The 13,728-nt window shown below is 35.4% G+C and overlaps 1 protein-coding gene across 3 annotated transcripts in view; it reads right to left on the bottom strand.

Moving 5' to 3' along the window:
* CDKAL1 (CDKAL1 threonylcarbamoyladenosine tRNA methylthiotransferase) overlaps nt 1–13,728 on the bottom strand; it is a 625,067-nt gene that overhangs the window by 305,891 nt on the left and 305,448 nt on the right. For all 3 annotated transcript variants that reach the window (XM_074272562.1, XM_074272579.1, XM_074272570.1), the window contains exon 10: nt 7,173–7,339. In XM_074272562.1, the coding sequence (XP_074128663.1) occupies nt 7,173–7,339 (167 nt within the window). The remainder of the gene's footprint in view (nt 1–7,172; nt 7,340–13,728) is intronic.

Below are 13,728 nucleotides of genomic sequence, written 5' to 3'. Positions count from 1 at the left end.
ATTATCACACAATATTGCTGTTACTGTGTACAATGTAGTACAGCTGTGTAAAATTCTCATCAAACATGATTAATACACAAAAAAGTAGTAGTTCTCATAAGTTAGTGACAAATACTTCTATCACTTGTTTTCTGTAAATAGTATCCTGTAATACAATGGGATTATTAGACACTAGTCTAGTAATTAAAAACTCCTTTCATTTTTGGTCAAATGAAATTATTTAATATGAAAAGATAATATCTTAAAAAATGATGAAATTAAGGAAGTGAGAGAGGAATATACTGGGAAAAGTTGGAAGGAGAAGTGGAATAGTGTAAATTATCTGCCATAATAAAGAAGCAAGAAAAAGTTTTTACAGTGGAAGCGAAGGGAATGAGTAAATGAATCTTATTCTCATCAGGAATTGGCTCAGAGAAATACTCAAAACACTCAAAATAGGTATAGAAATACAAAATACAAAAACATTCAAAATAGGTATAGAAAGCTATCTTACCCTGCAGGAAAACAGGAGGGGAAAAGAATGCTGAAAGTGGGGAGGATAATAAGAGAGGGCATATAAGAGGATGGAGTCAGTAGCAAAACATTTTTGAGGATGGATGGGGTGAAAGGAGAGAGAGAATAGAATAAATGCGGGAAAATAAAGTTAGCAATAATATTAGTAAAAAAGAATTTTGAGGCAAGTTTCAATGATAAAGCCTCATTTCTCAAACATAGAGGGAAGTGAGTCAAATTTATAAAAAATAAGAGCCATGATCAAATGATCAAAAGATATAATTTATGCCCAAAACTCTATAATTTCAGAAACATCCTTTGACCTAACAATACACTACTAGGCATGAATCCCAAAAGATACTTTTAAAAAATAAGGAAAAGGATCTATATGTACAAAAATATTTGTAGTAGCTCTCAGGGCAAAATATTGGAAACTGAGGGGATGTCCATCCCGTGGGGATGGCTGAATAAATCAAGGTATATGATTGTCATGGATTATTATTGTTCTATGAAAAATGATGAGCAGGATGCTCTCAGAAAAAAAAAAATTTGTGGAAAGTCCTCCATAAACTCTAGCAAAGTGAGATGTACACAAACAAAGTAATAACAATATTCTGGGGTGATCAGCTATATATGACTTTTCTATTCTCAGCTGTACAATGATCCACAACTACTCTGAAGGACTTATGATGAAAAAAAGCTAATCATATCCAAAGAAGAAATTAATAGTGTCTGAATAATGATTGAAGCACTTAAAAAAAATTAATAAAATTGATGAAAAAAAGCAAAAATAGGTTGCTGATTTGATTCATTTATTAATATAGTCTTCAATAAAAAAAATTTTTTTTGGATGGTCTAAGGCATTGGTGAATTTGCATTGATCTATATGTCCTTGCTTGGTTCTAGTTATGATAAATGATGGCTATTTTTAAGATAGTTGGTCAAGGAAATAAGGTCAAAAGGTACTTATAAAATCCGAGTAAGCTAAATAGACCACAAAAAGATCAGTGGCATTTTAACAAATCAAATATCTTCATCAATAATGACAAGATTAATATTTGGCAATAATATTCTTAAAACTGACTTTCTATTGAAGGCAGTTTCTGATTCTTCCAAGAACTGCTTATGAAATGAATTGCTGGTGGTAGGAGAGTTGATTATAGTGAGTATTGAATCCACATCTTCCAAAGCTGCATATGGAAAGAAAGGGGCATGCTCCCTATAAAGACAGATGGTTAATAGTTTAACTTTGAAAATTAGCACTCATGTGGAACCATAATGACAATGTATCCGATCCTTACTGTTTCAATTATTAAAAATACAAAACTTTTGTTAAGTATTGGAGACAAAATGACTTACTAGAGTCAAAGTTTTCCCCATCAATATGAGAAAATCTGAAGTTGACATGAACTGGAAGTAGTTAGCTATTAAAAACACACAGAATATCTTGGAGAAAAGATCATTGTTGATATCAACAAAATTGTGTCAGATTTTTTTCTTTGGGGAAAAAAAAAGCAACAAATGATAAATTTTAATGCATGGAGACAGATATTGTCTAACACACCAATCAGTAAATCATAAAATCATTGCCTTCACCTATAGAATTTCACTTCCATGTATATAAATATTGAAAAAATTTTCCAAACACACTAATTCTTCATATGTCTTACAAATCCTAACCCTGTTATTAATCCTTTCCTGTGAACTAATTTCCCCTTTAGTAAAGTTCTGTTGTCTCTCAATTATAATCCTCTGGGAGGAGATCTCTTTTCTGTATAATCTTTTCCTCTGAGTGCAGGTTTCTTGGGAGGCTTCTGGAGCCTCCAGCCAGAGAGAAGGTAGAATCTCGAATCCTCTTCTTCCTGAATCCTGGCTCTGAAACTCTTCAAGCTTCCCTGAAGTTCTCCCGGGAAGTCTTGTCCTTCCCCAATCCAGACTCCTCCTCCAGGCCACTGTCCAACTCTAGCCCAGAGTAGACTGACTCCAGGCTCAATGTTGTCTCCTTTTATCCTCCCAGAGAGTGGGCGTGTGAGAACTCAAGGGCTTGTGGGAAAATTACTTCAACCAATGAACTTGCTCCTTTTAAAGGTTGTGTAAACTCCTTTTCATATGTAAACTTCTCCTCAGAAGTTCAAAGGGGTAAACTCCCCTTCAAGGCTGGAACCAAAGATGTGAACTAGAGAATTGTTAAGTACAGACTTAAGACTTAATAACATGACCAAATAATCATAAATTGAGAATTTATACATGTCCATAAGTCCATTGTCCATCAGTCTCATCTTGTGTTAGGAAATCCAATGATTCCTACTGGTTTTAAAGTTCTTTAATAGTCTTCTTATTAGCCATGCTCTTTCAGTGCCAGATATTTCTTAGATTTTCACCTTTGTTTTGAGGTCTTTCTCTTTTTCTGTCTCTCTGAGTGCTTATTGCCACCTGTTTCCTTCTCCATCTGTTTCCTTCTCTGTCTGTAAAATACAAGCAAACCCTCTCTCCCAGGCAGCTAACCTATTTAATTTCCTCCTATTTACCACTTTTTAAATCTCTTCTCATCATCTGGCAATTACATTAGAGCTGTTTGCACTGGACACTGCCCTGTTGGTTTAAAAGGCCTGTATTTTCCCCAAGTGTAATCCCTTTCTTCCATTGCTTTTCGGCTGATAGATCACATCAGAGTCCTGACCTTCTAAAGGCTCTTTGGGTGTAACTTCAGTTGCAATCATGCCCCAAATATCCTTTTAATTGATATCTTGGAGCTGGGCCCCATTTCTCATTTACCTGGGTCAATCTGCATTCTGAGGCCCAGTGAAAGCCTTTGTGACATTTTGGACATAGGGTTTTAGGTCTTTTCTCATCCTGTCTTCTCACTCTATCTCCATATCTACACTGAGCTCTTAGATGTCCAATCTTTTCACATTGGAAACATCGACGAGTTTCTCTAGAAGTCCCTTCCCAAGAGGGATCCTGTCTTTCCATGTTCATTATAGTCCAGGTGTAAAAAGCATTTGTTCCCACTGTAGCACAGCATCTTATAATCTCCTCTAAAGGAGCATCTTTGTCTAATCCCCATATAATTCTTTTGCAAATCTCATTGGAATTTTCCTTAGCCAGATGTCTGGTCATTATTTCTGTAGCTGCATTTTTTCCAATAATTCTTTTGACAGCAGTTTACAGACGTCCCACAAAATCTGCAAAAGGTTCATTGGGACCTTGCTCTATTTTAGTGAAAGCCTCTCCGTGATCTTTCTGTCCGGGGAGGGAACCCCAAGCTTTTATTGCAGTCTTAGAAATTTGCTCATACACTGTCATGAATTCTCTCCATACCAACCTTCACCAGCTAAGTACTCAAAAGTGAATTGTGTGTTAACTCCTATTTCCAAATTGCATCTGACTTGGTTCTTACATAATTCATGAAACTCTGCAAGCCATAATAAATTTTTTTCCAGGTTCCAGGCATGTCCTTGCTATGGATTTCCAATCATTCGGGGTTAGGACTTCATAAGACAAACCATCTAGTAACATTTTAACATAAGCTGATGTAGCCCCATAAAGGGTACAACTTTTTTTTCAAATCTTTAATTTTATTCAAATCTAAAGGTGCATATTTTCTCCTTTTTTTGACCTACAGAGTCAATATCTTCAATCACAGGATATGTATGTATAAAATCACTTATGTCCTGTCCTTCTCTCTTAGCTTTAACCAATGTTTTTTCTAATCTTGTCATAGGCTTAGGCTGCCTCACAGGCGATTCTGTTTGTGTTTCTGCCTCTTCCCCTCCTCCTTCTTGCTCCACCCCTGAAGGGTTGAGGGAGGAGATGGGAGGTGCTCCTGTTGCTCAGAATTGTACTTAACTCCATTGTTATCTGATTCATCCTCTTCACCTAGTTTAGTTGACACCTCCCTGTTTTGCTCCTTCTTCTCTTCCTTTAGAATAACAATTTTTAAAGCCATTTGGATTAAATTGTAGGTATGAAGTGTACCTTTGGAAATTAAGTTTGATTTGGAATTGTAATATTCACCTAATTGCTCTCCTACTAATATCCATTCATCTAGATCCAATTCTTCTTCCAGAGAAAAACAAGGACATAGGACCTGCACAGTTTTTAAAAGTTCAGTAATTTCCTCCAAAATTATAATCAATCCTTGGCTTTTCATAACCTTGATAATGCTCTCCAAACATTTTCCTTGAACAGAAGGCGTTTGCCCCATTTCACTGAAATTCTACTTTAGCTCTTTAACCAAAGTTTAACAAAAGTTTAACAAAGTTTCCTTGTTACTCATGCTTCTGGGTCAGAGAGACTTTTCCACTGAGATCTGGATCAGAGGTTTTTCCACTGGAATCAGGATCTTGTCCGTCTGAGGACCCTGTTCAGGAGCCAAAATTGTGAAGGTCTGGGCTAGCTCCTCTGAAGAGCTCAGAATAAGTCCTTGCCCCATGTTGGGCACCAAAATGTAAAGTTCTGTCATCTCTCAATTATAATCCTTCTCTGGGAGGAGATCTCTTTTCTATAAAATCTTTTCCTCTGTGCACAGGTTTCTTAGGAGCTCTGAATCTCCTCCAGCTCTTGTCCTTCCCCAATCCAGACTCCTCCTCCAGGCCGCTGCCCAACTCTGGCCCAGACTCGACTAACTCCAGACCCAATGCCGTCCTCTTTTATCCTCCCAGAGAATGAGCGTGGGATAACTCAGGGGCTTGTGGGAAAAACACTTCAACCAATGAACTTGCTCCTCTTAAACATGTAAATTCCTCCCCAGAAGTTCAAAGGTGCAAACTCCCCCTAAAGGCCGGAACTAAAGGTGTGAATTCTGAGAATTGTTAAGTACCGACTTAGCACTTAGTAAGAACCTAACACCTTAATTCTTTAACAGACTGTCATGCCTATATTGATTTACATTCTCATCCCTTTTCTATCTTGTACCCTTTGGGAACTTATTCAAATATATACTACCTCCCACCTTCAATTTTTAAAAAATCTTGTCCAATCTTCAAAAACGTCATGCTAAGCTTTAATCATGGATTATTCACACCATAGCCCTCCATCACTCTTATATATATTTGTTGCTGAAGAAGATGAAAGAAATAAATTGAAAATGTTAGTATAATTTGGAATGGACCTGAGAGGGCTATGTGAATCAATGGAAAACGTGAGTTCAAGTCAGACTCAGCCACATAAAACCTGTGTGTCATAGGACAAATCACTTAATCTCTCAAGGCCTTAGTCTTCTCATCTATAAAATGAGGATAATAATAGTACCTGCCTCTCAGAATTTTTATGAGAATGAAATGAATGAATATTTGCAGAAGTGCTTAACAAAATGCTAACAACATAGAGCTGTTGTTTGTCCTTCACATTTGAAGAGGACCAATGAGGACACTGAATAAATGACAGTGTTTTAAGAAAGTCCTTAATAATCTTCTACTTCTAACTCACAGATGGATTTCAAGTTGTAGTGGTAAAAGGACTTCTGAGTTCTCGTACTTGGGAGTTTCCAGTGCTATCAAAATTATAGATGCTCCGAATATTAATTTAATCATATTTTTATGGATAAATAGGACTGACCACACAATAGTTATTAAGCTGCTTCTTGGCTTCTGATACAAATATATGGACAAATCCAAAATAATTTTATTTCTGTTATAATGGCTATGAAAACCAAACTTACTTTATCTATTCAAATATCCATTTATTTATTAACTAAAATGCAAAAACCAGAGAATGCCAAATGGATAAAAATTATCATGTTCAATCAGGACCGGCCACCATGTCCAATACCCTATATATATTAACAATACTTCTAGTAAGGGCAGATATGTAAAAAGGAGATATCCTGTACCCTGTTCCTGGAATTCCCTTCAGGTATTTTCAAAGATTCAAAGTACTTAAAAATTATTCCTCTTAAATTAAAATGTTGAAGACCTTTAATGCAAATTCTTTCCTTATTTTCTTGAATGCAGGAAAATATTTGATTATTAATTCCTTAATGGTAGATCTGTATTTTCTAGTCTAATAATATACAATTTTAGACAAAGCATATTGCCACATAGGCTTTTCATAAATGAAAAATATGATCCAAGAAATGAGATTTTCAACTAATTTTTTTATTTTTAAAACTTCCTCTGTAGTTTTGTGAAATTAAATTCATTAACTACTTATTGAATTATCACCATACATAATTCATCTGATTTTAGAAGATGAATTAAGAGAACTTTTCCTAGATGAGTAACTCCCAGTGCTTAAAGTTGGACCTATCTTAAAAAAAAAAAAGTCTTTGCACTCAAGGAAATTAGTTTCTAATGGAGGAGACAACATTTATCATGAAATGAATTCAAATGACTAGAAGCTTCTTTTGATAACTCAAAATGTAGGCATGAGGTCTAAACCACAAATAAAGCTGTGCAACTCTAAAGAATAAATTAAAAATGGGAGAAAATATTAATTAAAAAAAAAAACAAAAAACAAAAACACACACCTTGACATGTCCACTTTGAGAAAGCAAAAAATAAAATATTCAGTTGGATGGTGAATGGGGATTAGGAATTCCCTAAATTCCCAACTGGTAATCTAGGACTACACAATCGAAAAAGATTTTGTATGAAGCTTCTGCCAGTGTACTAAGGATGCCACATTGCCTTGAATGGTTAATGTCTGTGTCAGTATGCTAATGATTCCTTTTTCCTTACCTCCAGATGCTCTAAAATATAGGGAGGATTCGTCATGCCAACTCTCAGCATAGCTCCCTCGGGAATCACTTCAACTAATTTCCACAGCAGTGTAGGGAGGTCAGTGCCAATATCTCTGCCATAAGCCCCAGTGTCTTCACTGGTCAGCCATATCTCACAGACACCCTCTGTGAATAAAAGGAGATGATTAACAAATCTGTAACTGAGCTGTTACTTTATAATACAGCTGCTAATTCTTTTTTATTCAGTATTTCTCAAGACTATTATGCAGCCAGTCCAGATATTCAATTGCAGAGAATATGCAGCTAATCCCTTGGGTAGCCTTGGGTTATTAAATTCATTTTATGAACATCACAGTGCTACAACAATGCTATAAATTATCACCATGTTTTGTAGAGTGATTAACGTTCACAACCAATCAGTACAACTGTGCTTCTTCCACAGCATTTGGATCAGGACCAGTTCACTTCTGTGAAGACCTATAGTATTGAACTTCTGGAGTAAAGGTACTAAAGCTAATGGCCTAGAGAAACAGATATTATCAGGAGTTAACTGACTAATTGGTTAGTCAACAACTTTAGGAAAAATATCAAGAGTAGTTAAGATTCTAAAAAACCAACAGTTAAAAGTAAGGATACCCATTTGTCTTGTACTAACTATTCAAATGTGCATCCTTTATTCAATTAAGAACACTGTATTAAACTATTGCATTCAAAAGGTTGGTTACTGTGGCAAACTAAGTGACTATCTTGGAAAACCTGTTTCCTGATAGTTTACATCCTATTTTCCATCAATCAGAGTGTAGGAAATAGTATATTTGGTTTTTTTGTTATAAAGAATTCTGACCTTGAATACTGCAGCTTGAAATAACATCCTCCCATCAAATGGGGGGGTGAGGGAAAGAGTAGCCTACTCCTTAATCACATTTAAAATTATTAAAACAGCATTAACAAAAGGTGCCAAATAATATCTTGATTTCAAAATTTAAAACATACAAAATTTACAATGCAATGACTATCAAGAAAGTGGTATGGTATTATGAGATTTGTTCCTTTTTTAATATAGAAATATTCAGAAAATCTGCTTTAATTATTAAAGTTGCATGGGTATCCATGAACATTTTAATTATTTATGGTTTAAAAATAACTTCAACTGGATGAATCTCAAAAACACAAAGTTTAAATTTTCCTGGCCATTGATAATGGCAAACACAAACAAAGCACATAGCTCTTTATATGAGGCTTGAAAAGACGAACTGACAAGCAAAATGAAGGCATGCACATTCTTTAATTAGTTCCATAGTGGTGAGTGGAACAATACTGAACATAAGCTAAGATGTTACAATCACAATTCCTGGGGTGGGGAGAGGTGTAAGCGAATGGGGAGGAGGAGGACAACCAAAAATATTTACTTTACTAAAAACTTTCCATTTTCTTTTACCAGTTCATCCTCAGGAGCTGAATTTCAAGGTTAAAATGCCCTAAGATTGTCTGCCTTTGAACATTACAAATTAAAAAAAAAAAATCACTTTAAAACTTTTCATTAAATAGTACTTATCACATTCTAATTAAATATGCTCTTCATTTAATTGGTGAATAGAAATTCTGTGATTTCATTAAAATTACAAGCATAGTACAGACCTGATATTGAGAATAGAAGAGAATAAAAGCTAGTTTATAGAAACAACTGAGGGCCATTTTAAGCCTTGAAAAAAACAGCAACTTTCTTGAGGGCAGATTGCTTTTCACGGTAGAGTATTTAAGATTTAGAGGCAAAAGTCAGAACTTGAATTATCTCCATTCAAACTCTCATTCATCAAACTCTAACCTCCAAAGAATTATCTTGGCATGTCTATAGATTAATTCTGTAACAATTTAATCACAAATATTTTCTTTCACCTGAAAATTAATTTTAAGCCTGATTTCTGTTGAATATAACTTAAAAAATTACACAGGACAACATTAACAACACATGTACTGCCAGACACTGGAAACATACAAGACAATTTAAAAATGCTATCTATCACAAAGTCCATTCAATGGAAAAGTGATATCCAAGAAACAATAAAAATGAATTTTAAAACACTGAAAGAGGTTACAAAAACAGAACATTATCCACAATTTTCCAGTTACTGGCATTAGAGCAACACAATATGACTATTTTAAAAGAAACAGAATAATTTCAATTTATAATTTTTCCATCCAAATGTTTTTACGTTATGCCTTATGTAGAGACAGGACTGCTGGAATAGTGCCTTGCTACATGAATACAGAAGGGGGAAAATCACTATGAATAGGAATGGAAATAACATCTCAGAAAACAGCAGCCAGCTTTTAAAGCTGCCTAGGTGGGGACCAACAGCCCCCTGGTGGGCTGAAACTTCAAATTAAATCACATAAAGAGGAAGCAGCTGTAGTAGTAAATCAGCAACAACAGGAATAACTGTCTTGATGACTTTGAGATCAAGGCTGTTAAAGTGCTTGGTATATAGGAGGTAAGATGAAATAGGGCAGTGCATACACATTACAAAACCACTAGAATTTCAAGGGACCTGTCTCTTGCTGATTCCAGTCTAGCAGAAAAAGATAACCTTTTCCTTAGGCCATCTGGATAAGATCTAATTTGGTAACACTCTATTTCTGGTATCAAATCCAATAGCATCTTTAGAGAGATGTAAGAATGTATTGCTCTCCCTTCTTTGCAGAGTTAAGGGAACTCCAGGTATGGAACACTTCATATATCAGGCTTAGTTAAGGTGTTATCTAGTTTTGCTAAAAGTATATTTTTGGTTTCTTTAAATTTTTTTTTTTTTTTTTTTTTTGTTAGAAGAGTGGCTTTGTGTGAGGAGAGAAGGGATACCTTGGGAAATGTAGGTAATATAAAATCAAAAGATATTCTTATATAATTACTATTTGATAAATGTTATAGTACTTTTTATCCCTAATTTCTAATATGTTTTCTATCTAGTAGAGGACACAGCAAATACTGGCTCATTGAACTGTTGAAAGTTCAAAAAATGATCTAGAACATCAAAAATGACCAAAAGCTCTCATTCTGAGAAAATAGGAGAAAAGGTCCAAAAGAAAATATCTTAATTACATTTCTTATTGATCTGGACAGAGATATTAAACAGTGTTATTTATTTCACTTTGGTGAAGGTCACTTATCAATCAGGTACATAAAGGCAAAATCCAAAGAAAATAGATGAAACAAAAGCCATATATTGAAGCTCAAAAATTTTGCTTACAAAGAAGCAACTCAACATTACCACACAAAGCCTTTTGACTAATTTTGGACACAATTTTACAAATTTAGTTTTCAAATCTGCAGCAAGTTAGAAGCAGCAAATTAGAAAGGCCAGTGGAAATGGCATGAAGTGAATGAAGAAATGAATGAGATTTAATAAAGAGAAAGGAAAAAACAGCAGCTGGACCTGTCAAGATTGTCTAAGATGACAGGAAAAGATAATGATGGCTGTTGGAGGGGATGTGAGAAAACTGGGACACTGATACATTGTTGGTGGAATTGTGAACAGATCTGACCATTTGAGAGAGCAATTTGGAACTGTGCTCAAAAAATTATCAACTATTGGGCTTATATCACAAAGAGATCTTAAAGGAGGAAAAAGGACCCACATGTGCAAAAATGTTTGTGGCAGCCCTTTTTGTAATGGCTAGAAACTGAAACCTGGGTGGATGCCCATCAGTTGGAGTATAGATAAATAAGTTACAGTATCTGAATGTTATGGAATATTATTGTGCTATAAGAAACGATTAGCAGGCTGATTTCAGAGAGGCGTGGAGAGACTTATGTGAACTGATGCTAAGTGAAATGAGCAGAACCAGGAGATCATTATACATAGCAACAAGAAGAAGATTATACAACAATCAATTCTGATGGATGTGACTCTCTTCAACAATTCAGACCAGTTTTACTTGTTCAGTGATGAAGAGAGCTCTCCACTCAGGGAGAGGACTATGGGAAATGAGTGTGGACCACAATATAGAATTCTCACTCTCTCTGTTGTTATTTGCTTCCATTTTGTTTTCAATCTCAGTTTTTCTTTTTCTTCCTTCTTGATCTAATTTTTCTTGTGCAGCAAGATAACTGTATAAATATGTATACATATATTGTATCTAACAAGTATTTCAACATATGTAACATGTATTGGACTACCTGCCAGCTAGGGGAAAGATGGGGAGAGGGGAAAATTTGGAACAAAAGTTTTTTGAAAGGGTCAATGTTGGAAAAATTACCCATGCACATGATTTGTAAATTAAACAAACAAACAAACAAACAAAAGCAAAACAGCAGTTGGCTTTGAGTATACTTCTATAAGAAAAGCGGTAGAAAGAAATGATACTTGTAAGGGAGAAAATAATATCCAAATTCCTATTCAATATGTAGAGTAATTAGAATTTAGGTAACTGTAATTAGAGTAAGTTGATAGAATTTGTTTAAGGAGAACAAGGACTTGAAATCAATTCTTTCTCTCATTGTTAATTGTTTCTGCCACTCACCATGTTGCCATACAAGGGCAAAAAAAAGAAAAAAGGGCTAAAGAAGAAAAATTTCATAAGCCCTCAAAATCACTGTTTAATTGTTAAGAGGCAGATCAATTCTCTAAGAGCCTCCACAGCTGTGGATCATAGTATCTGAAGGAGTTGCAGGGCAACCTTTGCTGACACAGGTGTTACAGACTAGGAATGAGATAAATTGGATGCAGAGGGAAAGGGGGAGGAGGAGAAGAGGTCAGTGAACAACAACTGCCTCTCGGTCTCCTTGTCTATCCTCTCACACAAGGAGATCCATTCTGCAGGTCTGGGTTGGATCTCCAAGCAGCCACTGTTAGGTGGCTCCCATATATTCCAACATATGGCTCCTGAACGTGGGGCAAGACTTACAAGAAGAACCAGAGCTGTTCTTGAGAAGGATCCTTCCAGAGTTAAGGAAAAAGAGCTCTGGTAAGATATTTTTAGTCGGGGTATGACAATTACAAGGTGAAAACTCACCTTGTAATTGTCCAAACAACCTGAATTCTCACCTTGTCATTGTCCAGACAACCTGAGTTCTCACCTAGTAATCCTAACAGGGGTAATTAAATGGGTCAATACATAAAAGGGCCAAGCCAGGAGACTGATGAGAGGCTTAAATGCCTGTTCTAACTACAGTTCTCTTCTCCACTGCCTCGATCAACATCAATTGCATCCATCCAGAAGTGATAGTGCTGCTTGTATTCCTCAGTGTGTGGACCATGCTGTGGGGAGAAAATAAAAGCAAAAAACAAAAAATGGGGAATTGTTGAGTTACAGGTCACTTCTCCAAGAGCCTCCACAGCTATGAATTATAGCATGTGAAGGAGTTGCAGGGCAACCTTTGCTGACTGGAAATGAGATAAATTGGAGGCAGGGGAAGAGGAGAGAGGTCAGACAATGCAATGGCCTCTCAATCCCCTTGTATCATCCTCTCATAAGAGAAGATCTATTCTGGGTTAGATCTCCAGCAGCCACTGTCAGGTGGCTCCCATGTATTCCAACAGCTCTGTCGGGTTTTCCAACATCTAATAACTGATATTCACAATGGGTCACAAGGCAAAGATCAAAGAATTGTTACTGGAGTTTCAGCAATGATCCTCTAGAGGGGCTGAAAGAAATTCAACTGCATCCTCTCTCCAGTCTTGACTAAGATGCTGTGAAATCTGTCTTGCAACTGTGATCTGGACTTTTGCCCTGAGTGTCTCTTCCCTTGCCCCTCTTCCACAATACTGAATTAAGATTTATGCCTTACTTCGTATGGATTAAAATGAATCCAAAAGAGGTCTATCATTTGATTTAGTTAGCTAGGAAAGGTAGACAGATAAGAATCAAAGAATCACAGAAATGCAGAGTTAGAAAGAAATATACAGACAATTTAGTTCAATGCATGTTTGAAAAAATAAGTCCTTCTACAACATACCTGACAAACAGGCCATCTAACCTTTGCTTAAGGCCCTGCAATGTGAGAAAACCTTTGACTGGTACACATGACAGGTGATTTTTTTTTTTTTTTTTTTTTTTTAATTTAGGAAACAGGCCAGAGCCTATGTTTGTGCCTAATGGGTGCAATTCCCATAGTAAACATTTTATTTCGTATACTGTATTTAAAAGGAAGGGAAGTATGTGTAACATTTTTAAAAAGCTACCACTGAAAAAGTGAAAACAAAAATAAGAAAAAGCTAGATGACCCAAAATAAGAAGAAAAAGCAAAAAATATGCAAATTAGAGTTGGAAAACAAAAAAGATCATAGAATTGATAAATAAAAATAAAAGTCCTTTGACAAGACTAACAAAACGGTAAATGTTTAACAAATTTGATTAAAGAGAGAAGAATTAAAGTAACAAAATAAAAATTAACACAATACATGAAAAATAAAAAATTATAAACAGTTATAAGCCAAGAAAATTGAGAACTGAAATGGCATTATATCCCAAAGTATAAGATTGCTTTAAATTAAAAGAATGTTAAGTAGAAACCAAACTCTAAATTAAAGAGGACCAAGAGAAAGTAAAGAATAGAT

This window comes from Sminthopsis crassicaudata, chromosome 1, assembly GCF_048593235.1.
Source record: "Sminthopsis crassicaudata isolate SCR6 chromosome 1, ASM4859323v1, whole genome shotgun sequence".
Classification (NCBI taxonomy): domain Eukaryota; kingdom Metazoa; phylum Chordata; class Mammalia; order Dasyuromorphia; family Dasyuridae; genus Sminthopsis; species Sminthopsis crassicaudata.
The sequence above is the reverse complement of the archived record's forward strand: the minus strand, read 5'-3'. Positions and strand labels throughout refer to the sequence as shown.